General features: G+C 46.7%; 1 protein-coding gene across 3 annotated transcripts in view; it reads left to right on the top strand.

Annotated features, from left to right (window-relative positions):
• The window catches only part of RYBP (RING1 and YY1 binding protein), a 94,459-nt gene extending 73,802 nt beyond the window's left edge, over positions 1-20,657 (top strand). For 2 of the 3 annotated variants that reach the window (XM_070391029.1, XM_070391027.1), the window contains exons 2-4: positions 15,546-15,722; positions 15,813-15,911; positions 16,317-20,657. In XM_070391029.1, the coding sequence (XP_070247130.1) occupies positions 15,546-15,722; positions 15,813-15,911; positions 16,317-16,569 (529 nt within the window). In that variant the 3' untranslated portion in view covers positions 16,570-20,657. The remainder of the gene's footprint in view (positions 1-15,545; positions 15,723-15,812; positions 15,912-16,316) is intronic. The other variant, XM_070391028.1, reaches the window with a different exon arrangement.
• Positions 20,658-20,925: the final 268 nt, after the last annotated feature.

The raw sequence follows: 20,925 nt of genomic DNA, 5'->3' as shown, positions 1-20,925 counted from the left end.
AGAATACCCTTCAATATTTCATATAATACTGGTTTTGTGGTGATTGAACTCCTTAGCTTTCTCTTGTCTGTGAAGTTCTTTAACTGACCTTCAATTCTAAATAATAGCTGTGCTGGGTAGTATTTCTTGCCACTCCCTCCTGGTCTTCATAATTTCTGGTGAAAAATCAGCTAACAGTTTTATGGGCACTCCATTGGAGGTAACTAACTGCTTTTCTCCTGCTGCTTTTAAGATTCTCTCTTTGTCTTTTGCTCTTGGCATTTTAATTATGATGTGTCTTGTTGTGGTCCTCTTTGGGTTCCCCTTGTTTGGGACTCTCTGTGCTTCCTGGATTTGTAAGTCTATTTCTTTCACCAGGTAGGGGAAGTTTTCTGTCATTATTTCTTCAAATAGGTTTTCAATATCTTGCTCTCTCTCTCCTTCTGGCACCCCCATAATTCGGATGTTGGTATGCTTGAAGTTGTCCCAGAGGCTCCTTACACTATCTTCATATTTTTGGATTCTTTTTTTTTTTCTTCTCTTCTGTTTGGGTGTTTTTAGCTTCCTCATATTTCAAATCGTTGATTTGATCCTCAGAATTCTCTACTCTATTGTTGAATCCCTGTATATTATTCCTTATTTCAGTCAGTGTATGCTTAATTTCTGACTGTTCCTTTTCCTTTTTTTTTTTTTTTTTGCGGTTTCTAGAATATTCTTGAGTAATCTTATAACCATGGTTTTGAACTCTATATCCAGTAGTTTGCTTTCTTCCATTTCTTTCATTTGTGACATGTTTCTTTGTCTCCGCATTTTGGCTGCTTCCCTGTGTGTGTTTCTATGTATTGGGTAGAGCTGCTAAGTCTCCTTAGTTCAGTGGTTCTCAACCTTCTTAATGCTACGACCCTTTAATACAGTTCCTCATGTTGGGGTGACCCCCAATTTCATTGTTACAAATTGAACATAATTAAAGCATAGTGATTAATCACAAAAACAACATGCAATTATATATGCATTTTCCGATGGTCTTAGGCGACCCCTGTGAAAGGGTTGTTTGACCTCCAAAGGGGGTCACACAGGTTGAGAACCACTGCCTTAATTGATAGAGTGGCCTTGTGTGGTAGGTGTTCTATAGGGCCCAGTGGATCAGCCTCCCCAGTCACCTGAACTGGGAGCTCTAGGTGCACCCCTTTATGGGCTGTGAGCACAGTCTTGTTGCAGTTGAGCCTTGATTGCTGTTGGTGTCACTGGAAGGAATTGACCTCCAGGCCAATTGGCTGTGGGGACCAGCTGTGACTACAGTGGGAGAGTCTGGCTTCAGTGGGGCTTTGGTGCTCAGAGTCCACCCCTTGAGTGTGTTGCTTATGAATGTTTAGAATTGTAATCTGGTATTATCTGACACTGACCATTGGGTACACTGGCTCTTGGGTCTCCTGGGAGGTGCAAAGTCAGCCACTACCTGGGGCCACCCAGTAGGAGCTACAGCAGTGGTTCTCAACCTTGTCTGCACATTAGAATCACCTGGGAATCTTTTAAAAATCCTGATTTATAGGCCCCATCCTCCGGAAGTTCTGTTTCTTCGTTACTAATGTTGTGGCCTCACCCCATAACAAAGAAACAATTTCCAGAGGATGAGGCCCGGAAATCAGGATTTTAAAAAGATTCCCAGGTGATTCTAATGTGCAGCCAAGGTTGAGAACCACTGAGCTACAGAGAGATCTGCAGATTCCCCTTCTTTGTACCGGGTTTGGCAGTGCCCAGACGAGGCCCAGCTGTGAAGCAAGGCAGGCTGGTGCTGGTGCCAGCCCTGGGCCTTTTATTGATAGGTTTGGGGCTTCTTGACCCAGCTGGAGCCTGTTTGAGTGATTTTACCCTGAGCCAGGACAGACCATTCATATGCAAAAGCCGCTGCGCACAGCTTGGGTGGGGCTGTAAATTGGATGAGGCGGGGTCTCAGGGAATCACCCAGCCGAACAAAACAGAAATGGCTGCCAGTCAGCCCTGAGACCTCTTCGTATGTGTCCGTGTCCCCCAGAACCTCGCCCTGGTGCTGGAGCTCATAGGAAATGGGGCCTTGTAAGTTCAGTTTGTGGTGCCGGTCATTTTAAGAGGAGCAGCTGGGTCTCCAGCAGCCTGTGTGTCACTCGGCCAAAATCCACACTGGTTTTTACAGCCCGTAGTTCTTACTGCCCCTAGGGACTTCTTGTCCCAGCTCTGGGACCCTGGGCTGGGGGTCTGGTGTGGGACTGGGACCCCTTGCTCCTTCGGGCGCCTCCACAGAGAGGGTCTCCCTCCAGATTAAAAAGCTGTACACATGGGTGCCGGACCAGGCGTTCCGCGCCTCTGCACCTCCCACCAGTCTCAGTGCGCTTCCTTCTTTACCTCTCTATTGTAGGACTTCCATTCAGCCAGCTCTCCCGTGGTTCTGGATGGTGGTGGTTCTGTGGTTTAGTTGTAATTTTTATGTGGTTGGGAGGCGGCAAGTACAGGCATTTACTTACCTACACTGCCATCTTCCAAACTACTGCAAAATTTTTGAGAAGCATGAACATACAACTTAATATGTGTTTAAAAAACACACCCACAATCTCAGTATATTCAGAGTTCTTAGGATTCTTCTCCTAAATCCTACCTTCTTCTAACCTTACCAGTTAAGAGTGATGAACACCTTACAGGTGTTTTTGATAGATACCTTTGATAAATTTTTGAAGTGCTATTTTTTCTGGGATGCCTTCACACTTTTGTGAATATTTCGATTCTCCTATATTCTTGTATAGATTAATGGTTCTCTCTAAGGAGTAATTTTCCCACCCAGGGAACATATGGTTATGTTTGGAGAGATTCATACTTGTCAAAACTAGGGGTTGGTTGGGCTACTGTCTTCTAGTGGGTAGAAGCCAGGGCTGCCACTAAACACCCTACCGTGCGTAAGCACAGCCCCCATAGCAAAGACTGTGAGGTCCGACACAGCAGCAGCACTGTGGGCGAGAAACCCTAAATTGACATCTTCTGAAGTGGTGACAGGCTTTCTGAAAGCTTTGATCACTAGTGATTGAGGAGGCCCATTAGAACATGACTTGACCATGAACGAGGCTGTTGGTTAGAACTGTCATTTTCTAGTCTGCATGTTTCTATTGGAAGGAGTAGAATTGAAGGGATTCTTTCAAGAGTCGAACTCTTTAAGTTTTACTGGTGAGGAAACCAAGACCTGAAGAGAGCAACTGATTTATTAGTCCTTGGATTTCTTTGAATTACCTCATAGCTTTTTATTATTTGAAGAATTACTAATTCTTTTGTGTGTTTTGCAAGTGCCCAGTTTTTGTGACATGAGCTGTAATTTCAAAATGGTTAAATGCATTTTAAATGGAATTTTGACAACTATGAAGTAATTTGTAGAGCATATTGGATTGCTTTAGTGTAGTGTTTCTTGGAGAAAGAACTGATTCATCATCAAGTTTATTTGAAGATATGGTTTGCTTAGAGATTTGTAGTTTCTGTGATTCCTCTTAAATCATTGACATGACTTAAAAGGTAATTTTGTATATCTTTTGAGGGGGAGGACGAGGTCATATCAAAGTCACTAAACCAACACTATAGTTCTAGTTTGTAGAATGTGCATCATGATGCTTATTTCTGACTTTCAAAAAAAGGACTGAGTTACTAACAGCATAAACTGCAAGCTTGCCTGGTGTGCCTTAAGAACAAATACTATCTTCAATTGTCTTTATTAAATATTGAATACAAGTGTCTGAGTTACAGGAACGGTAGGAATGGTTTGCTCTAGTCTCTCTCCCAGTGAGAAAACACCAGTTTTGGAGAGCATGTAACTCATCTGAGGTCACCAAGTTCAATCCAGAAGAAATACAGGAAGTAGAGGGGAGCGGTCAGGCACTGCCTGTGAAGTCCTATGGCCCAGCTTGTGTGCAGGCTGCACCCCATAAACACAAGGGGCCTTCACCAGAGGTCCAGGCCGCTGATGTCTGTGGTGTCACGTCTTATCAGCTCCATGGGAATGAGCATATAGCCACACCATGCGAGCATAAGCAGCACCTGTCTCAGCACGCACTAGGTCCCGGGAAAAGTCTCTTTAAAGAATGTGAACCGGAAGCCAGAATGCCAAAGGGGAGACGGCAGAAGGCATGTGGCATCTCTGCTTCTTCACCCCAGCAGGGTTTGAGGAGCACGGGAGGTGGCCCAGAGAGAGTAGACATTGGAGGCCTCCATGGGCTTTCCTGCTCAGAGACATGGCCGGTGAAGAAAGGTGTGTCTCCACTAGCCCTGCTTGCAGTGCCGTCGCTGCTGTGACACTCACTCTGGCTCAGGTTGCCAGTGACCTTGCACTGCTGCTCAGACCCAGTCCTCAGCAGAGGTCTGGCCTTGCTCTGAGGGTTTGGCCCGCGTTGTACATTCTTTTTCAGTGGGCTTGCTTCTGGGGAAATGCTGTGTGAGATCCAAAGGGCACCTTTATTATGGGACATTTACTTAAACTATTTGAATGACCACAATAAAATTATTTTAGGCACCACAGGGGAGAGGAAACCAGATCTATAGTCTGGTTCAAATACCTTAAGCCCACTTCTTGAAAGTTGTTCCGGTGTTTAGTACGCTTAAAATTTTTATTTTCAGCCCTGGCTAGTAATGTCTTAAAATTATTATAGAAAACAAAACTACTATGGAAGTGGATGTGGCCTTGTAGCCTCCCCCCCTCCTGCCCCCACCCTCAAGGGTTTTGAGGACCCCTAGGAGGCTAACACTTATCTGTTGTTGCCAGGTTGGCTTATGAAATAGATGTTTTGTTTTTAAGAATCTAAGCTACTTGTAGCTCCTTTTACTGAATGTATGTTCCTGAGTTGCAGAAAAGTCCTACTGCCCACACTTAGTAGTGCTCAGTTATATGTCAACTAAGTGTGCTTTCAGGATATGAGAGACATCTGAATATTCAAAATGATAATTGTGAATCTAGAGTAGAACATTTCTGATTCTGCTGTCTATTACGTTAAGAATGATATGTTCTGTTGGAACCAGTTGTCCCTAACCAAGTTGTATGTGGTGAGTGTGCTTGTGGTACCATGTATATTGTACAGTTGAAGTCTGGTGGCCTCCTAAAGGCATCCTTTTTAAAAGGAATATCTGCAAAACCAAATTCTACCTGAAACGCAGGAAAAGCAGGGGTAAGTCAGTGAGCATGCTTAGTGCTGTTGTTGCTGCTGCACAGCCTGGCTAACTGTGAGGGCTCCACATCTAGAGCCAGGGCCTGGAGGGAGAGCTACTGCCTGGAGGGAGGGCCGCAGCCTGGAGGGAGGGCCGCAGCCTGGAGGGAGGGCCACGGCCTGGAGGGAGAGCTGCCATAGCTTCTGCTTGTGCAGCTTCCCACTGAGCCCAGCACGGAGGCCGGTGGGAGGTGCCTCCACCACAGGAGTAGTACTGCTTTGAAATGTATATATTATTTTTAAGGGAATTATTTTGTTGAATATCTACATGCTGTATATACATACATTATGGCAACAACTAAGTGAACTTGACCTTATTTAATTGACTTAAACACTGTTAAATTAGGTGTGTTCCCATTTTGAGTAATTTATCTGAGTTAGCTAGGTCTGGATAAAAGTCCAAAGGCTGTCATACTCAAAGTCCATACCTGCCTAGCATGTGAAGGTGACAGAAGGAAGGATAGGTGGAGAAAGGGGACAGCTTGTCTTCTCCCCCCACCTTATTTTATTTTTCCCCCGTCACCATTTATCTCCCCCAGTACCCTCTCTCCATCCCCCTCTTCACCCCACAACCACCACACTGTTTTCATGTCCATAAGTTTTTTTTAATTGAGTAATTTGTAGTCAGTTTGAGGGGAAATAACTAGTTTTCTGATACAGAGCAGCAGTTCTCCCGCGTGAAGGCTATGTACTGATGGGGAAGAGTAACCCAGAAGACAAACTTAAGACCCTTTCATATCACCCACTGGCTCATTCTAGAAGATGAGCCAGAGGAGTTGAGAAATTTCATGAAGACACGTGCTTACATGAGAGGGGAAAGAACTATTTAGGAGAGAAAAAAAACAAAAAGACAAGATGATTTGGGGAGCAGAGGGAAATTAATAATGCCATGTGTGATCCAGCACAGCGGCAGTGAGCCTCTGACTCATCCTTGTTTGATGATGTTGGCTTCATGGCCTGACACTATGGCAAGAGCAGCTCTGGCCATGAGCACTCATCTTCCCAGAGCAAGGCCCGCCAGGGCTGAGCCATGTAGACATGGGCCTCCACCAGCCAGCCGAAGGGCACCACTGTCACTGGGTCTAACCCCTAGTACGAGGTCTTCTTTCCTGCTTCAGGGAAGACTTAGGCTGGAGTTGTGGTGTGGATTCATCTCCCCATAGATGAACAGATGAATATGTGTCCAATGTTCTCAAGATCATCAGTCCTTTAAAATGACTGCAAATGCCCAGCCGGTGGGGCTCAGTGGTTGAGCATCGACCTATGAACCAGAAGCTCATAGTTCGATTCCTGGTCAGGGCACATGCCCTGGTTGCGGACTCGATCCCCAGTAGGAGACTGCAGGAGGCAGGCAATCAATGATTCTTCCTCATCATTGATATTTCTGTCTCTCTCTCACTCCCCCTTCCTCTCTGAAACCAATAAGAAAATAATTAAAAAATAAATAAAATGACCGAAAAGAAAGCACTTACCTGGAAACTCCCTGGGAATTTGCTTATAAACCAAATTATCTACCATATTTTCTCATGTGTTATTTATTCTTCATTGGGATCACATTGGTGATTCTTCGTAATACTGAACTATAACACCACAACAAATATGAAAAAGGTACAGAAAACTTTAAGGTATTAAAATCTTTTATTTAAAAGAACCATTCAGCCTAGCATGGTGTAGCTGAAAGGATATCAGACTAATAGTCTAGAAATTCTGATTCTCTTTGGTCTGGTTGTTAACCCTCTCTCTTTTTTAGTGGCTAACTTATCTTTTAGAATTGCTGAGGCTGAAGCGGGGCATTAGTCATTTAACAAAAAATACAGTTGGAGGGGAAAGAGCCCTAAAAGCAGCCTACTTACTTTAAATCTGTCCTATGCATTTCTAGATTTTTAAAATGTCTTATATCACCCGTTAGGGTCTCAGTGTGTGTGTGTGATTTACTTTTACATTTAAAGCACTTTTTACTTTTCAGTTGCAGATGACATACAATACTATATTAGTTTCCGGTGTACACCCTAGTGATCGACCTTACATAATTTACCAAGTGGTCATCCGATAAATCTCGGATCCATTCGACATAAGGTCTCATGGTTGTTAATGTTGGAGTTAGAACTCTTCTGGGTTCCACTCACAGCATTTCTCCTCTTCTCTTCTCCGTTATCTGTGATATTTTCCAAAATTGAATGAATTGGGAGCTGGGTAAAATAAACAGAAAACAAGTAGTTCCTGTTGGCCTCTTCAGTATTAGTCATCAAGGCCAGGAGCATTCTGTTCAGTGGAAGGTATTGTTGGGATACCAGCCTACCAGCCGTGGGCAAACTACGGCCTGGCCGGATCCGGACAGTTTGAAATGAATAAAACTAAAAAAAAAAAGACCGTACCCTTTTATGTAATGATGTTTACTTTGAATTTATATTAGTTCACACAAACACTCCATCCATGCTTTTGTTCCGGCCCTCCGGTCCAGTTTAAGAACCCATTGTGGCCCTTGAGTCAAAAAGTTTGCCCACCCCTGGGATAAACAAACCCTCCATGTTTAACACTTACATTGCCTTAGAGATAATGCAGGCTTTACCCACTTAAATGCAGACTTTACCCAATTTAAAAGTGGATTGTAGTCTACAAATGTATTTGCAGTTTGGTTGTTTACAACTTGGAATGCATTATTATATGCAGATTAGTTCAAAGATCAGATTTATTAACCTCATTGTGGTTTAACAAGGTGCTTTTGCAAAGAAAAATTTTGTTTCATTTATAAAGCATTTTTACACATTTGGCCTACCCAGTTTCCTGAGGTTGAATTTACTGTTATTCCTATCTTATTTTTAGACTGTTTTAGTGAGTGTTACTGAATCACAGCCATGCACAGAATACTTTGCTTTTTTTCCCAGCTGGTACTTATGTTTTGGGATATCAGTAATGCAAAAATTCATCCTTGGCCCAGCCGGCCCAATGCACATGTTTAGAATGATCTCTTGAGTCTAGGGATAGGACAATGGGTCACGTGGAGAGGCTTGTGCTTACAGCACCACAGGGTGATGTCATAAAGAACCAGGGCTCCTGATTGAGCTAAGTAGAAAGGCATCCACAGAGTTGTTAAACTCTTGAAGTTGTTCATTCCTCAGCAAACAGATGGCCAGGGCAAAGGAGGGGTTTGAGGCCTTGTAGAGGCCATGTCCAAAGAACTCCAGGGCAGTGGAAGCTAACCTGAAGATGTCACCCGAGGATATTTTCCCACTGATTCTTAGAGAGAGTGGGAGGGAGGGAGAGAGACAGAGAGAGATACAGTGATGTGCGACACGTTGATTGATTGCCTCCTGCACGTAACCCGACAACCAGGGCATGGAATTGAACCTGTGACCCTTCAGTCCATGGGCTGATGCTCTATCCACTGAGCCAAATCAGCTAGGGCCATTTGAATACCTTTTATAACCCACTCCTTCTTGATGGATGAATTGTCTGATTTTAGAGCCTTTGGTGATTTTAAATGAAAAGTGAAACACCAGATGGAATTCTGTAAGTTGGCAAAAGGCACAGATGATAAATTAGGAAGAGCTGACCATAAGGAAAAGCTAGGATTTATTAGAGATGCCTCTTGCTCTTGGTTGCCTGAACCACAGGACATGTCTGCCTTGTTGCTTGTGGTCACTGAGGTATGGAGAAGCACATTGAGAAACGAGTGGCAAGATCTCAGGTCCCCCAGTGCTCAAGAGTAAAGAAGGAAAAGGTATACAGTAGACTTGTCTCTTTAAAAAAGTAGGGTTTGCCTATGTTCCCCAACGGCACAGTACACATACCAAAACAATCCTGAAAGGGATCTTGTTTTGTGATCTCGTTCATGTATGCTCGAACTCTGAAATTTTGCCTTTTCAAATTGATGTCTCTAGATAAAGATTTACTTCATTTTTTATGGAATAGACTTTTCTGAAATATTAGCTGTTTAAATGCAAATAAATAGACGTTTTTCTGATGATGTCTGTTTATTGCAGTTTCACAACAGATTTTTATTTGTAAACTCTATTGAAGTAAAAATAGATCTTATAAAATAATTTTAAGAAGCCACATTTTTCCATAAAAAATGGTCTTATTTTTCAATTACAGTTGACATACAATATTATATTAGTTTCAGGTGTACAACATAGCAATAAGACATTTATATAACTTATAAAGTGATCCACCCCAGTAAATCTAGTATCCACCTGACACCGTACATAGTTAAACAATACTAGAGACCCCGTGCACGAAATTTATGCAGGGGGGGGGGGGGGTTGTCCCTCAGCCTGGCATGCATCCTCTCGCAGTCTGGGAGCCCTCGGGGGATGTCCAACTGATGGCTTAGGCCCACTCCCCGTGGGTAGTGGGCCTAAGCCATCAGTTGGACATCCTTAGCGCTGCCATGGAGGCGGGAGAGGCTCCTGCCACCGCTGCTGCACTCACCAGCCTTGAGCCCGGCTTCTGGCCGAACAGCGCTCCCCTTGTGGGAGCACACTGACCACCAAGGGGCAGCTCCTGTGTTGAGTGTCTGCCACCTGGTGGTCAGTGTGTGTCATAGCAACCAGTCATTCTGCCATTGGGACGAAACCAGCTCTCTGACATCCCCTGAGGTGTCCCTGATTGCGAGAGGGTGCAGGCCAGGTCGAGGGACCCTACTGGGGCAGGATCAGGGCCAGGGAGGAACGTGGGAGGTTGACCAGCCAGGGAGGGACTGTGGGAGGACTCTAGGGCATGTCTGGCCCATCTCGCTCAGTTCAATCATCCAGACCACAGCAGCGAGCTAACCAACCAGTGGAAGCATTTGCCCCCCCCTGGTGGTCAGTGCATGCCATAGCGACTGGTCAACCAGTCGACTTTCTGCCCCCTGGTGGTCAGTGCACGTCATAGCAAGCAGTTGACTGACCTTAGCATATCATTTGCATATTACGCTTTGATTGGTTGAATGGCCAACTGAATGACCGGACACTTAGCATATTAAGCTTTTATTATATAGGATTATTGACAATATTCCCTGTGCTGTACTTTACATCCCTGTGACTGTTCTGTAACTTCTTACTTCCTTCACCTTTTTCACTCATCCTCCCAACCCCCCTTCCATCTGGGAACTGTCAAAATGTTTTCTGTATCTGTGAGTCTGTTTCTGTTCTGCTTGTCTGCTTATTTTGTTTAAAGATATATAGTTTTGAAGAAGAAGACACAAAAAACTCGTTTAGTGCCAAACTTACTCATACAGGAAACCAGGCCCCCTATTGATAGCATTTCTGGTCAAATAGGGCTTTTTATTTGTTTGGTGGTAGTGGTGGAGGCTTAGGCACCAACAGCTGTAAGCCATGTGCTGTCATCTAGTGTTTCCCACTATATGGTGGCGGCTGTTCATTGCTCATTGAAGGTTTGTGAGTTGGGAAACTTGGGTCATTATGGAGACCCGCATCAAGCATTGACTTTCCTACAACAGGTTGAAAGTTCCGCCCATCAAATGAGCTGTTGGCAGTTCGTTGTGTGGCTCAGGGAAGACTTCATTGAGCAGCTAAACTGTGGGAAGAACTCTTTGTCAGGGTCAGCAGTGTTCACTGTCTGATCGGGGTTCATTCCTTACAGACAGGGGGAGACATTCTTGCCAGCTTCTCCTGCCCTTTTCCCTTCTCTGAAGGACACCCCAGTGGTCTCTTCTTGCCAGAGTAAATCTGGTGAGACGAGTGAGGACAGTGGGACTCTCGGGAGGTGTCTAAACCATAGCCTGGGGTTGACCTGGGCTTTTCATCCCTAGTAGCTTCTGCTGGAGCCGCGCGCGCCCCCCCCCCCCCCCCCCCCACGCACGCATACACACACCTAAAAACAAGTCTGGGCTCTTCCAAAGTAGAGAGACTCATTTGCAGTTCCTTCATAAGAGGAACCCATGGGAAGTCCAGATGGATTTGGGTTTAAAAATCCCAGCTCAGCCACTTAACTAACCCTTGGCTATGTTTCTGTCTTCATTTTAAAAGTGGAAATAGCTCTAACCGGTTTGGCTCAGTGGATAGAGTGTTGGCCTGCAGACTGAAGGGTCCCAGGTTTGATTCCGGTCAAGGGCCTGTACTTTGGTTGTGGGCACATCCCCAGTGGGGGGGGTGTGGGAGGCAGCTGATTGATGCTTCTCTCTCATCGATGTTTCAAACTCTCTATCCCTCTCCCTTTCTCTCTGTAAAAAATCAATAAAATATATATATATTTTAAAAGTGGAAATAGAATTCCTCCTCTAGAGGATGTGCTAAATCCAGCTGTATGGTGTGCCTGTCTGGGCTGCCTGTGGACCACTCTGCCTCTTGGACTTGAGGCGCAGCTTGTAATGTCTGCCCTGGAAACTAGCTGGCTTTGGGCCTCGCAGGAGTGAAGTGTGTGTAGCTCTGTTCCTGGAGATTGGCCCTTTCCATTGTGTCACACATAGTCAGAGCACATTAGCCTAGAAACACAGAGGGGACAGATGGCAAGCGCTGCCAGAGCAGTTGGGATACGTAGCGCCTTCACTGCAAGAGCAAGAGGTCTTGTGGGAGGTCTCTCACTAGTTTCCCTTACCTTCCCCTTGAAAGGGGCTGTGCTGCTTTTTGAGCCAATAAGTGTTAGTGTGCTCTTTGTTCAGAAGCACTGTGTGGGCCTTTTCCAAACAAGTCAGGTGTATTTTCCTACCTCACCCACATCCCTAGGCCCTGGGAGAATTAACTTGAAATAGCAGCTGTAATAATCTATATATATAAAAGCCTAAGGGACCGGACGACCAGCCGGTAGCTATGAGCACACACTGACCACAGGGGGCAGCCGCTCAACGCAGGAGCTGCCAGGCAACAGCAACTCTGCAGAGTGCCCTCTCGAACTCCGGAACCCTTCCAGAGTTGGACTGCCAGTTTCGGCCCAATCCCCACAGGTCAGGCTGAGGGACCCCACCTGCTGGAGGGACCCTGCTCACTCCACAGACACCCTTCGAGCCCCAGCACCGCCCCAGGTGAGGCCGGCTGGGGAGGGACCGTGGAAGGTTGACTCCAGGGCATGTTCGGCCCATCTCTCCCAGTTCCGCTCCACCCGACCACCTTCTAATTAATTTCCTTTCAATATGCATGAATCCGTGCACCGGGCCTTTAGTATATATAAAAGGCTAAGGAACCGTCCGGTAGGTATGACACGCACTGACCACCAGGGGGCAGACACTCAGCGCAGGAGCTGCCGAGCTGCAGTGACTTGGCAGTGGTGGTTCTCGGGTGGCGCACCCAGAACCAGAGAGGAGGGAACCCGATTCCTCGCAGGGCTGTACGAATCCGCCTTTGGCCACGGGTTATGTTGTTGCTGGAGCACTGTCGGCCCGAACCTGGTTTACTGCTGAGCTGCGGTGACTGCAGATGCCCCTCGAGCTGTGGCTCTGCCCCAGGTGCAGCCGACCCGGGAGGTTGGCTCCAGGATGTGTCCAGCCCGTCTCGCCCGGTCCTGCCCTGCCAGCCACTTTCTAATTAATTTCCTTTAAATGTGTATGAATCTGTGCACTGGGCCACTAGTTTCTTGATAATAGGCAGATCCCAGATAGCCTTGGCTCCTCCTCATTTGTGAAATTTTGTTTGGCTGACCATTAGCAAGAGAGGCACTCGACCATTCGACCACTCATTTTCTTAGGCGCACGGGAGAGAGTGCGCATGCTGGGCACACGTGCTGCCTGCTGAGAAGTGGAGCTCATCTCACTGCCTGCACATGTACATTTGCACTGCCGATCCTGGATTGTGGTGCTGGGCTGAAGAATTCTGAGGGTTTGTTTGCCGACATGTAGAGGATTGCCCTTGGCAGAGACATGGTGATGGGCAGCTCCCCTAGTGCCCAGGATGCCCCTAGCCGAGTGGACTACCTGGTTAGGGGATGGCCCTTCTGGATAAGCTGGTCGGGCAGCTGAGAGCGTCCATAAAGCACACTGCACTCAGGCCATTCAGGCCGTGTGTGAGATGCAGAAGTCCCTTTCTCTGCTCATCACCAGCTCTCTCGCTGCTCTGCCTGCTGCCCACCAACTGGCGCCATTTCCAGTGCCCATGGTTTCTGAATCTCCTCTCTGCTTTTTCATTTCCATATTCCGCGACAGCCCCTCTAGTATCCCCCTTCTGTCTCAGAGGAAAAGTGTCCCCACATCTTCCCCAGTTCTTGAGTGTGTGCTTTCTCTCCTGCCCCTGGATTAACTCCCAACTCGGAGCACAACACAGCGTGTCTCCCTTTCCTATAGAAACCTCCAGCCTGCTCACCCTTCTAGTAGGTTCTCGAAGAAGGCTCCCGTTGGCTCTGAATTACCCCCTGGTGGTCCCCGGTGCCCTGGTCTCTGCTCGCATGGGGCCTGCTCTAAAAGTCGGCAGTGACTTCCTGTATCACCAGAGTTTGGCCCCTCTCCTCAGTCCTCATTCTACTTTGTTTTTCTCTGCAATGTTGTTTATTCTTTATTTACCCAGTAGATAATGTTACTAACAAAGATGATTAGGATGCAGTTTTGCCATTCAGGAGTATACAGTTGATTGGCAATTACAGTGCCCAGTGGTAGTGACATCATAGATGGGGCAAGCGTCCTGGAGTGGACTGGTGCCCAGGTGTCCTCCTGTTCTCATGTGAGATTTCCCTGGAGTAAAGCACACATACTGGCGAATGGGAATTCTCCCTCAAGGTGTAGTTTTTCTTAGTTTTAATGGATTGTTCACAGTGTTAGCACTGGCTGAGTCTGGTTAGTGTGGATGGCACAAGGACGGACATGCTTGGTGATCCCTGTAGACGGCGAGCTGTTGTGTCCCCAGCTAGCATCTGTGAGAAGCATGACCTTCTTTATGAGGGTGCCCGTAGTCACCTTCTCCTGGAAGGAGGAGAGGCTCAGAATGGCTACTGCTGCTTGGTTAGAGCCCGAGAAAGAGGCAGCTACTGCCCGGGGGGCAGGGGGTGGGGGTGGGGGGGCGTGGCTGTGCGTGTTTGGGGGCCAGGCTTAGAGTAAGTCCCTCCCTCCCTTTCTAGGGACACTCCCACCTGTGTTTGAAGCCCTTGCCCAGTGACACGTGCGGCCGTTTGTGATCAGGGCTGAGGTGTACCTGACGGGCTTCCATGGGGCGGCAGCCGACCGTGGCCTGTGCTGCCAGAGCCCAGGGAACTGGCTCCTAGCGTGCCTCTTTGTTCGCATGTTTCTGGCGAAGGCACACGCCACTGAGCGCTCGGAGCAGACTGTGCCTAGCTCGGGGTGGCCATGGATCCAGCAACTCTCGTTTTGTTTTCTTTTTCTTAACGTTTGCTTTTCTTTTGTCCAGGCCTCCATCCTGTAGGGTCTGAGGGCATGGTTAATTGTGGCAGCTAGTCGTTTCACCTCGTGAACGGATCCATTTTATGTTTGCTTCCCTACCTTGTACTTGGAGAGTTTATTACACGGTACATGTCCGTCTAGGTCAGTGGTTCTCAACCTGTGGGTCGAACGACCCTTTCACAGTGGTCACCTAAGACCATCGGAAAACACATATATAATTACATACTGTTTTTGTGATTAATCACTATGCTTTAATTATGTTCAATTTGTAACAATGAAATTGGGGGTCACCACAACATGAGGAACCTGTATTAAAGGGTCGCAACATTAGGAAGGTTGAGAACCACTGGTCTGGGTGGACTGTCTTTGAAGATGAGTACTGTATAGGCTTTCCGCTCTGCCTTCCCACGTGGGCCTGCATGGTCGTGCAGAGTGAGAAGTGTTTGGCACCACTTACAATTGGCAAACAATGGTGTGTGCTGAGAGCCAGCGTCAGCTGGAGGTTGGTGAGGACATGATGGTTGCTATCACAATGAATGTATCATCATCTCAGGATTTTTTATAATGACTTTCAGTCTTCACCCCCTTTATTGCTCTGTGTCGTCCGTTGTCCGTGCCAATCACAGAGCTGCAGGGAGCAGACCACATCGGAATCATTGCATTGAGGGGAAATGTCACACTTGTAATTTTATCCTCTTTTTGAGGGAGTACCAGTGCCCACCTAATGAAATGAGATGACCTTCTGCAGTGGGAGTGTTTGTGAGCTGACAGGCATATAATCTTGGCAGCTCAAAAGCACTGGTGGTCTCAGCACTCTCAGAACAAAGCCGTGCCCTTTATGGCCGAGAGACACTGCACTGCTGTGTAAGCACCTGCACCTGTCCTTATGGTAGACATACAAGAAGTGAATGTGAAAAGGAAAAAGGTCTTACGGACTCCTCTATGCCACATGGAGATAGGAATGTAGAAATAGCACCATGTAATGGAGCTTTGAGCTGCCAGATACTAGTAATAAAATACCTGAGGAATTAGGAGACCAAAATAAAACCTGATATTTATAAAGCAAATAATGGTGTGTCTTTCCTTGAATGTTTTAGAAAACCTCGAATCAATTCTCAGCTGGTGGCACAACAGGTGGCACAGCAGTATGCCACCCCACCACCCCCGAAGAAGGAGAAGAAGGAGAAAGTTGAAAAGCAAGACAAAGAGAAACCCGAGAAAGATAAGGAAATTAGTCCCAGTGTCACCAAGAAAAACACCAACAAGAAAACAAAGTAAGTTCCGGGTAACTCAGGTTGTATGTTACTTTGCAGGTGAAGCAAAGCTATCTTTTTAATACCTCTTTTGGCACCCCGTCCCTTTAGACCAAAGTCGGATATTCTGAAAGACCCTCCTAGTGAAGCAAACAGCATACAGTCCGCCAGTGCGACAACCAAGACCAGCGAGTCAAATCACACCTCAAGGTACTGACGCAGACTGCAAAGGTCAAGTGCTGCTCTGGTGGGCTGAGTCCTCAAGAACCAGATGGTTTTGTGCCTGTGGGTTTATAGGCTGAGGGCTAGGGTGGAGAACTAGGTCTGAGACTGAGCTGTGTGCGCGTGCGCGTGTGTGCGTGCTTGTGTGCGTGGGTGTGCAATACTTTATACCACTGTGGCCAAACAGGAGACAGATATGTTGATGATAACTTTGGAGTGGTTCGAAGCTTTGCTGACGGGCAATGGTTTCTGTTGCTGCTGAGGTTAAGCTGCAGGTTTTGTGGTAGCTGTGGTATGTGGGGGTGTCCTGGATCTCTGTGTGGATGATGTCTGCCAGACCGCTTCTAACCCAGAGCTTATGTAACTGGCTGTTCCCTGTGGTGTTGCTTTCAGGCCCCGACTGAAAAATGTGGACAGAAGCACTGCACAGCAGTTGGCAGTGACTGTGGGCAACGTCACTGTCATTATCACAGACTTTAAGGAAAAGACTCGCTCCTCCTCCACGTCCTCCTCCACAGTGACCTCCAGTGCAGGGTCAGAACAGCAGCACCAGAGCAGCTCGGGGTCGGAGAGCACAGACAAGGGCTCCTCCCGCTCCTCCACTCCGAAGGGTGACCTGTCCGCAGTGAACGACGAGTCTTTCTGAAATTGCACATGGAATTGTGAAAACTATGAATCAGGGTCTGAAATTCAAACCTCCACCTGCCCATGCTGCTGCACCTGGAGAACCTTCTGTGGACATCGACCTGTTAGTGATGCTGCCAGGATCATTTCTGCTTGCCATGGGCATTTGGCCACCAAGGAATTTCGCACCCTGACGATTACTCTTGACACTTTTATGTATTCCATTGTTTTATATGATTTTCCTAACAATCATTTATAATTGGATGTGCTCCTGAATCTACTTTTTATAAAAAAAAAAAATCTGCTGTGCACAATTTTCCATGTACATTACAACTGGTTTTTGTTTTTGTTTTGTTGGGGGTGGGCTGGGAGGGGGAGGGAACTTTTATTTATTGTGTTCACAAGCTCCATCCTCTCAGCATATCCTTCTAAGTTTATTTCTTTCTTCCAGTTATACTATGTACTATCAGTTTTGATATAACTATATATAAATATAAAATTATATATAAAGGGTTATTTGAAACCAATCCATGGCAACGCTGGTGCTTGATACACTGTGAAGTGAGTACAACCTTGAACAGTTACAGACCCGGGACAGTCCCTTCTACGGAAGTGCGGACATTGCATTAGAATCGGTCTTACACGAGGTGTGTTCCCGCCCACGGGCAGCTTGGCTCTCTCATCTGTCTAAAGAGCACTGGGTGATAGGAAAACAGAGGTTTTTAAACAATGTGATCTCCCATTTCAGGACTGCTCCAGAGAGCCGGCACTTGCAGCGGAAGCGCTGACCCCAGGTGCTGGCTGGGAGGCTCTGTCGATCAGCAGCACCCAGTGCGCTCCCATGCCAAGGGCTGTGCGCATCGCCCACAGCACTGTAGTGTACACAGTGCTGTTCTCACATGGCGCTCGCTCGTGAAAACACGGTGTTCCATACGCGATTCCACCACTTCCCAGGCCTCTGCTCGGGGCTGAGGTCAGTCTATAAATTGTCGCTTAGCTTTAGGATTAAAACGGACTCAACTGCATTTTTGGTCCATACAAGAAGCAAATCCGTGACACCACTCGCACAGGGCATTGCCCTGGTGGTTTTGTCACTGAAATTGGTTTGCCTCCTGCCCTCCTGTCCCTTATGCCACCAATTCAGTTGTGGGAATTGTTTTTCTTTCTTAAAACTCCACTCCTTTCTTGTCCTGATGAACAAAGGTGTTCCTGCCGCAGGCCTCGCCTTCCTGCTGGGAAGGGCACTCTGGGAGCCTGCCGTCCCCTTCTGGACCTGACAATAACGCGAGTAAACTCTGTTTTAAAGTTTCTTTTCACCCATTTTTACTATCTCAGTGGAAGGGTGGAGACAAAAACAAAGACCACTAAGGTTTCTACCCACTGGCATTTTAAAATGCTTTGTTTTGCCTCATTTGGATTAGGGTCTCTCTTCTGTGTAACTCCCACCACTCGTGTCCAGGTTCCCAGACTTCAGAGTCACTGCGGGGACTTGATGTCACCTTCCTTTATTTGGTCATAACTTAAGGGAGCCTGGGAGGCAGCTGGTTGTGAGGAAGCCCCACAGGTGGGCATGAGAAACCTGGTATGCTTAAGAATAGAAGTCACTTCTGTCTGGAGGCCACAAGTAAAAAGAAAAAATGAACAGCTTGATTTGAGTAGCCGACAGGAAAGGTTCCTTTCCCATCTACATCAGACTCCGCGTCCCTCTGCGCCATGACCTCCATCTGCTCTCCAAGCACAGGGTCTGCAGCAGTGCCGTTGTTGTGTGGTCCTACTCGCAAACGCTCGGACAATGTCCCCTTTCGCAAGGATGCTTGCATCTGGGATGCAAGCTGTGCTTATCTTTTTAGATACCTTTTTCAAGTATTTATTAATGAACCAAAGGAAATCAAATGCTTTCTGTAAGTATCAGAATATATAATACATAGTGATTTGACTATGAATTTTAAATCCACAATTTAATATTAGTGGGATATTGCAAAGACATTCCTTCTAAAGTTTTAATATTCCTTTTATTAAGGGTCTCAGGGAGGGTAAATTAGTCAGCCATATTTATTTTCCAGAGATATAAGGAATTGCTAAGTTTGAAAATTAACTTTTTAATAAGAAAAATTAGATGTCACCAAACTCGTGGGTTGCACTGCTTTCCGAACCATAAAGTGTTGGTGTGCATTTCAGAAACACTGTGTAACTTCTCAAAATTAGTCTCCTGTACAGTGATTGGACTCCTAGACTAGTGGGGGAAGCTGATGAGCCAGCTACTCGGCTGCTGATTCATGATTGCAATGCCTTGGTGTTTTGGCTTTGCCTCTGACATGAATAGAGGACGGGAGGTGACGGATGGAGGGTGCTTTAGGACAGGTGGGATGACGTGGCCATTGTGATGGGACTGCAAGTGGTAGTGGAGCCTCGGGCCTGTGTCCTGGGCTGGCCCCTGCTGCCTGCGAGCTGCTGAGGCCCGAGGTGGTGGGCACTGGAGGCTTAACTTCTGACATTGAGGTCCCTCAGACATGTGATCTGGAGACAGAATTCGTGGAACTTCCCGTATTTGCAGTTTGCCCTACAACAGGTGGGCAATGTGTAAAAACACTAGTGTAGATTAGAAAGGAACATATTAAAGGGTCAGAAATACCTGGTGTTCGGTGGCACAGTAAGCAGGTTATAAAGCCAAAGCAAAAAGCACAGTGTTACCCTTGCAAGGTTCCATTTGTTTTAACACCACCTGGTCTTCAGGCGAGCACAGAGCTTACCTGACATGCTCTGTTTGAGTTGAGCAGTTCAAAGGTGAAGTATCTTGACACCCACAAAACATTTCAGTCAAAGCCCTTCTGTTTCAATCTGGATATTTGAAAACAATGGCAGAAGCTTCTGGGAGTTGCGTGCCACAAAGACGTCTCACCTGCCTTATCAAGACCATTCTCAGCCTACTTTTCTAAGCTACCATATCGTAAATTATTGAAAATCTATTAATTGCTGAATATATAATAACCTTTGCTTGTATGTAACCGAAAATGGTTTTAAGAGCCAACATTTAGAGTATGACAATGGAGCTGAACAGTTTTTAATGCGCAAGCAGTTCTGTTCTTGTGTATGACTCGTAACCTTAATTTACTGTGTAAAGATGGTTACATTATTTCCTTAGCTTTGTTTGTTGGAGACAAATAGAGAATGCTTGTTAAGTATGTCCAACATAATCTTGTGAATTTTTGTTACTGTATTATACAGCTATATTTCTCATTTGCCCAGGAAGACAGCTTGTCTCGCTTCGGAGGTTTCTGCTCTGTCGTCTTTATAGCTGAGTCTTAGGTCTGATTTTTCTTCATGCGAAAGTGTCAGTTGGTGGTTTTGTGAACTGGTCAGAAATTCGCAGGTCTGAAATGTTGGGGGGATTTATATTGGACACTGCTCTCCGTCTAGCAAATAAAGATGTTAATATATTCCTGTCGCTGGCATGTGCACGACTGTGTGATTAGAAGCCACTTTATCATTTTCCTGCTTTAAATAGAAATGTCTATTTATGAATTCTGCTTGTAGTTTTTTCACAAATAAAATAGTAAAATTTACATTGAAATCTTAGTTTTGTGTGGGAAATGGTTCCTTTTTTAACTTAGTTTGTGAACTGGTAGAGTATGCCCACTGGGAGCAGGAGGCACAGGGCATGTGGGGGGCCGGCGTGGCTCAGGGCGTGGCACGGGGCTGCAGGAAGTGCTTGGGCAAGGGATGGCCAAGTTCTAGAAGGAAACGAGCCATGTCACGCGCATCCTTTGGGTGGGAGCAGTGAGCTGAAGGAGGCAGTGATGCTGAAAGCCTCCGCGCTGCCTCCAGAGCGCCAGGGCCATCCCCGGGACTGCTGGTCCTGTCAGCGCTTGCACCAGCACTGAAGGGAAGGGACTAGAAATGGCTAAGGACCCTCATTTGAAAATAGGTTGGTCCTGGTAACAGCAAGCTTGGCACGCTCCCTTGTCCTTGTCCTAATTTCCCGGAGTCAAACCCAAGTCCAGCCTCTCCAGAATCTGGCAGGTTGAAGGGTGGGGCTCATGGTGTCTGGTGTCTCCCAGGGGCATTGTGGGTGCAGGTGAAGTGACAGGCTTTCTGTGCTACCTGAGGGTCAGTCCTTGCTGGGCACTGGCTTCACCATTTGGGAGGATGAGAGCTGTCCCCACACTAGACAGCGTGCAGCAGGGGTGGGTCCCGACAGTGAAAGTACACGGGGATCCTTTAGGGGAGGGAGGGTGGGGAGGGAGGCGAGGCTCACCCCAGCGTGGGGCTACGTTCAGATGTCTGGGGGAATGCCCTGGCAGGAGGGGGCTCCATTGTGCTAAGAAGCTCTTGCTGGGTTAATCTTGGTCAAGGGTCAGAAGATGTTTTAAGCTGGAGA

Source organism: Myotis yumanensis, unplaced genomic scaffold (assembly GCF_028538775.1).
Source record: "Myotis yumanensis isolate MYYU_CA2020_CCGP unplaced genomic scaffold, mMyoYum1.0.hap1 SCAF_14, whole genome shotgun sequence".
NCBI lineage: Eukaryota > Metazoa > Chordata > Mammalia > Chiroptera > Vespertilionidae > Myotis > Myotis yumanensis.
Note: the sequence above shows the minus strand (reverse complement) of the source record. Positions and strands in the feature narration are given on the sequence as shown.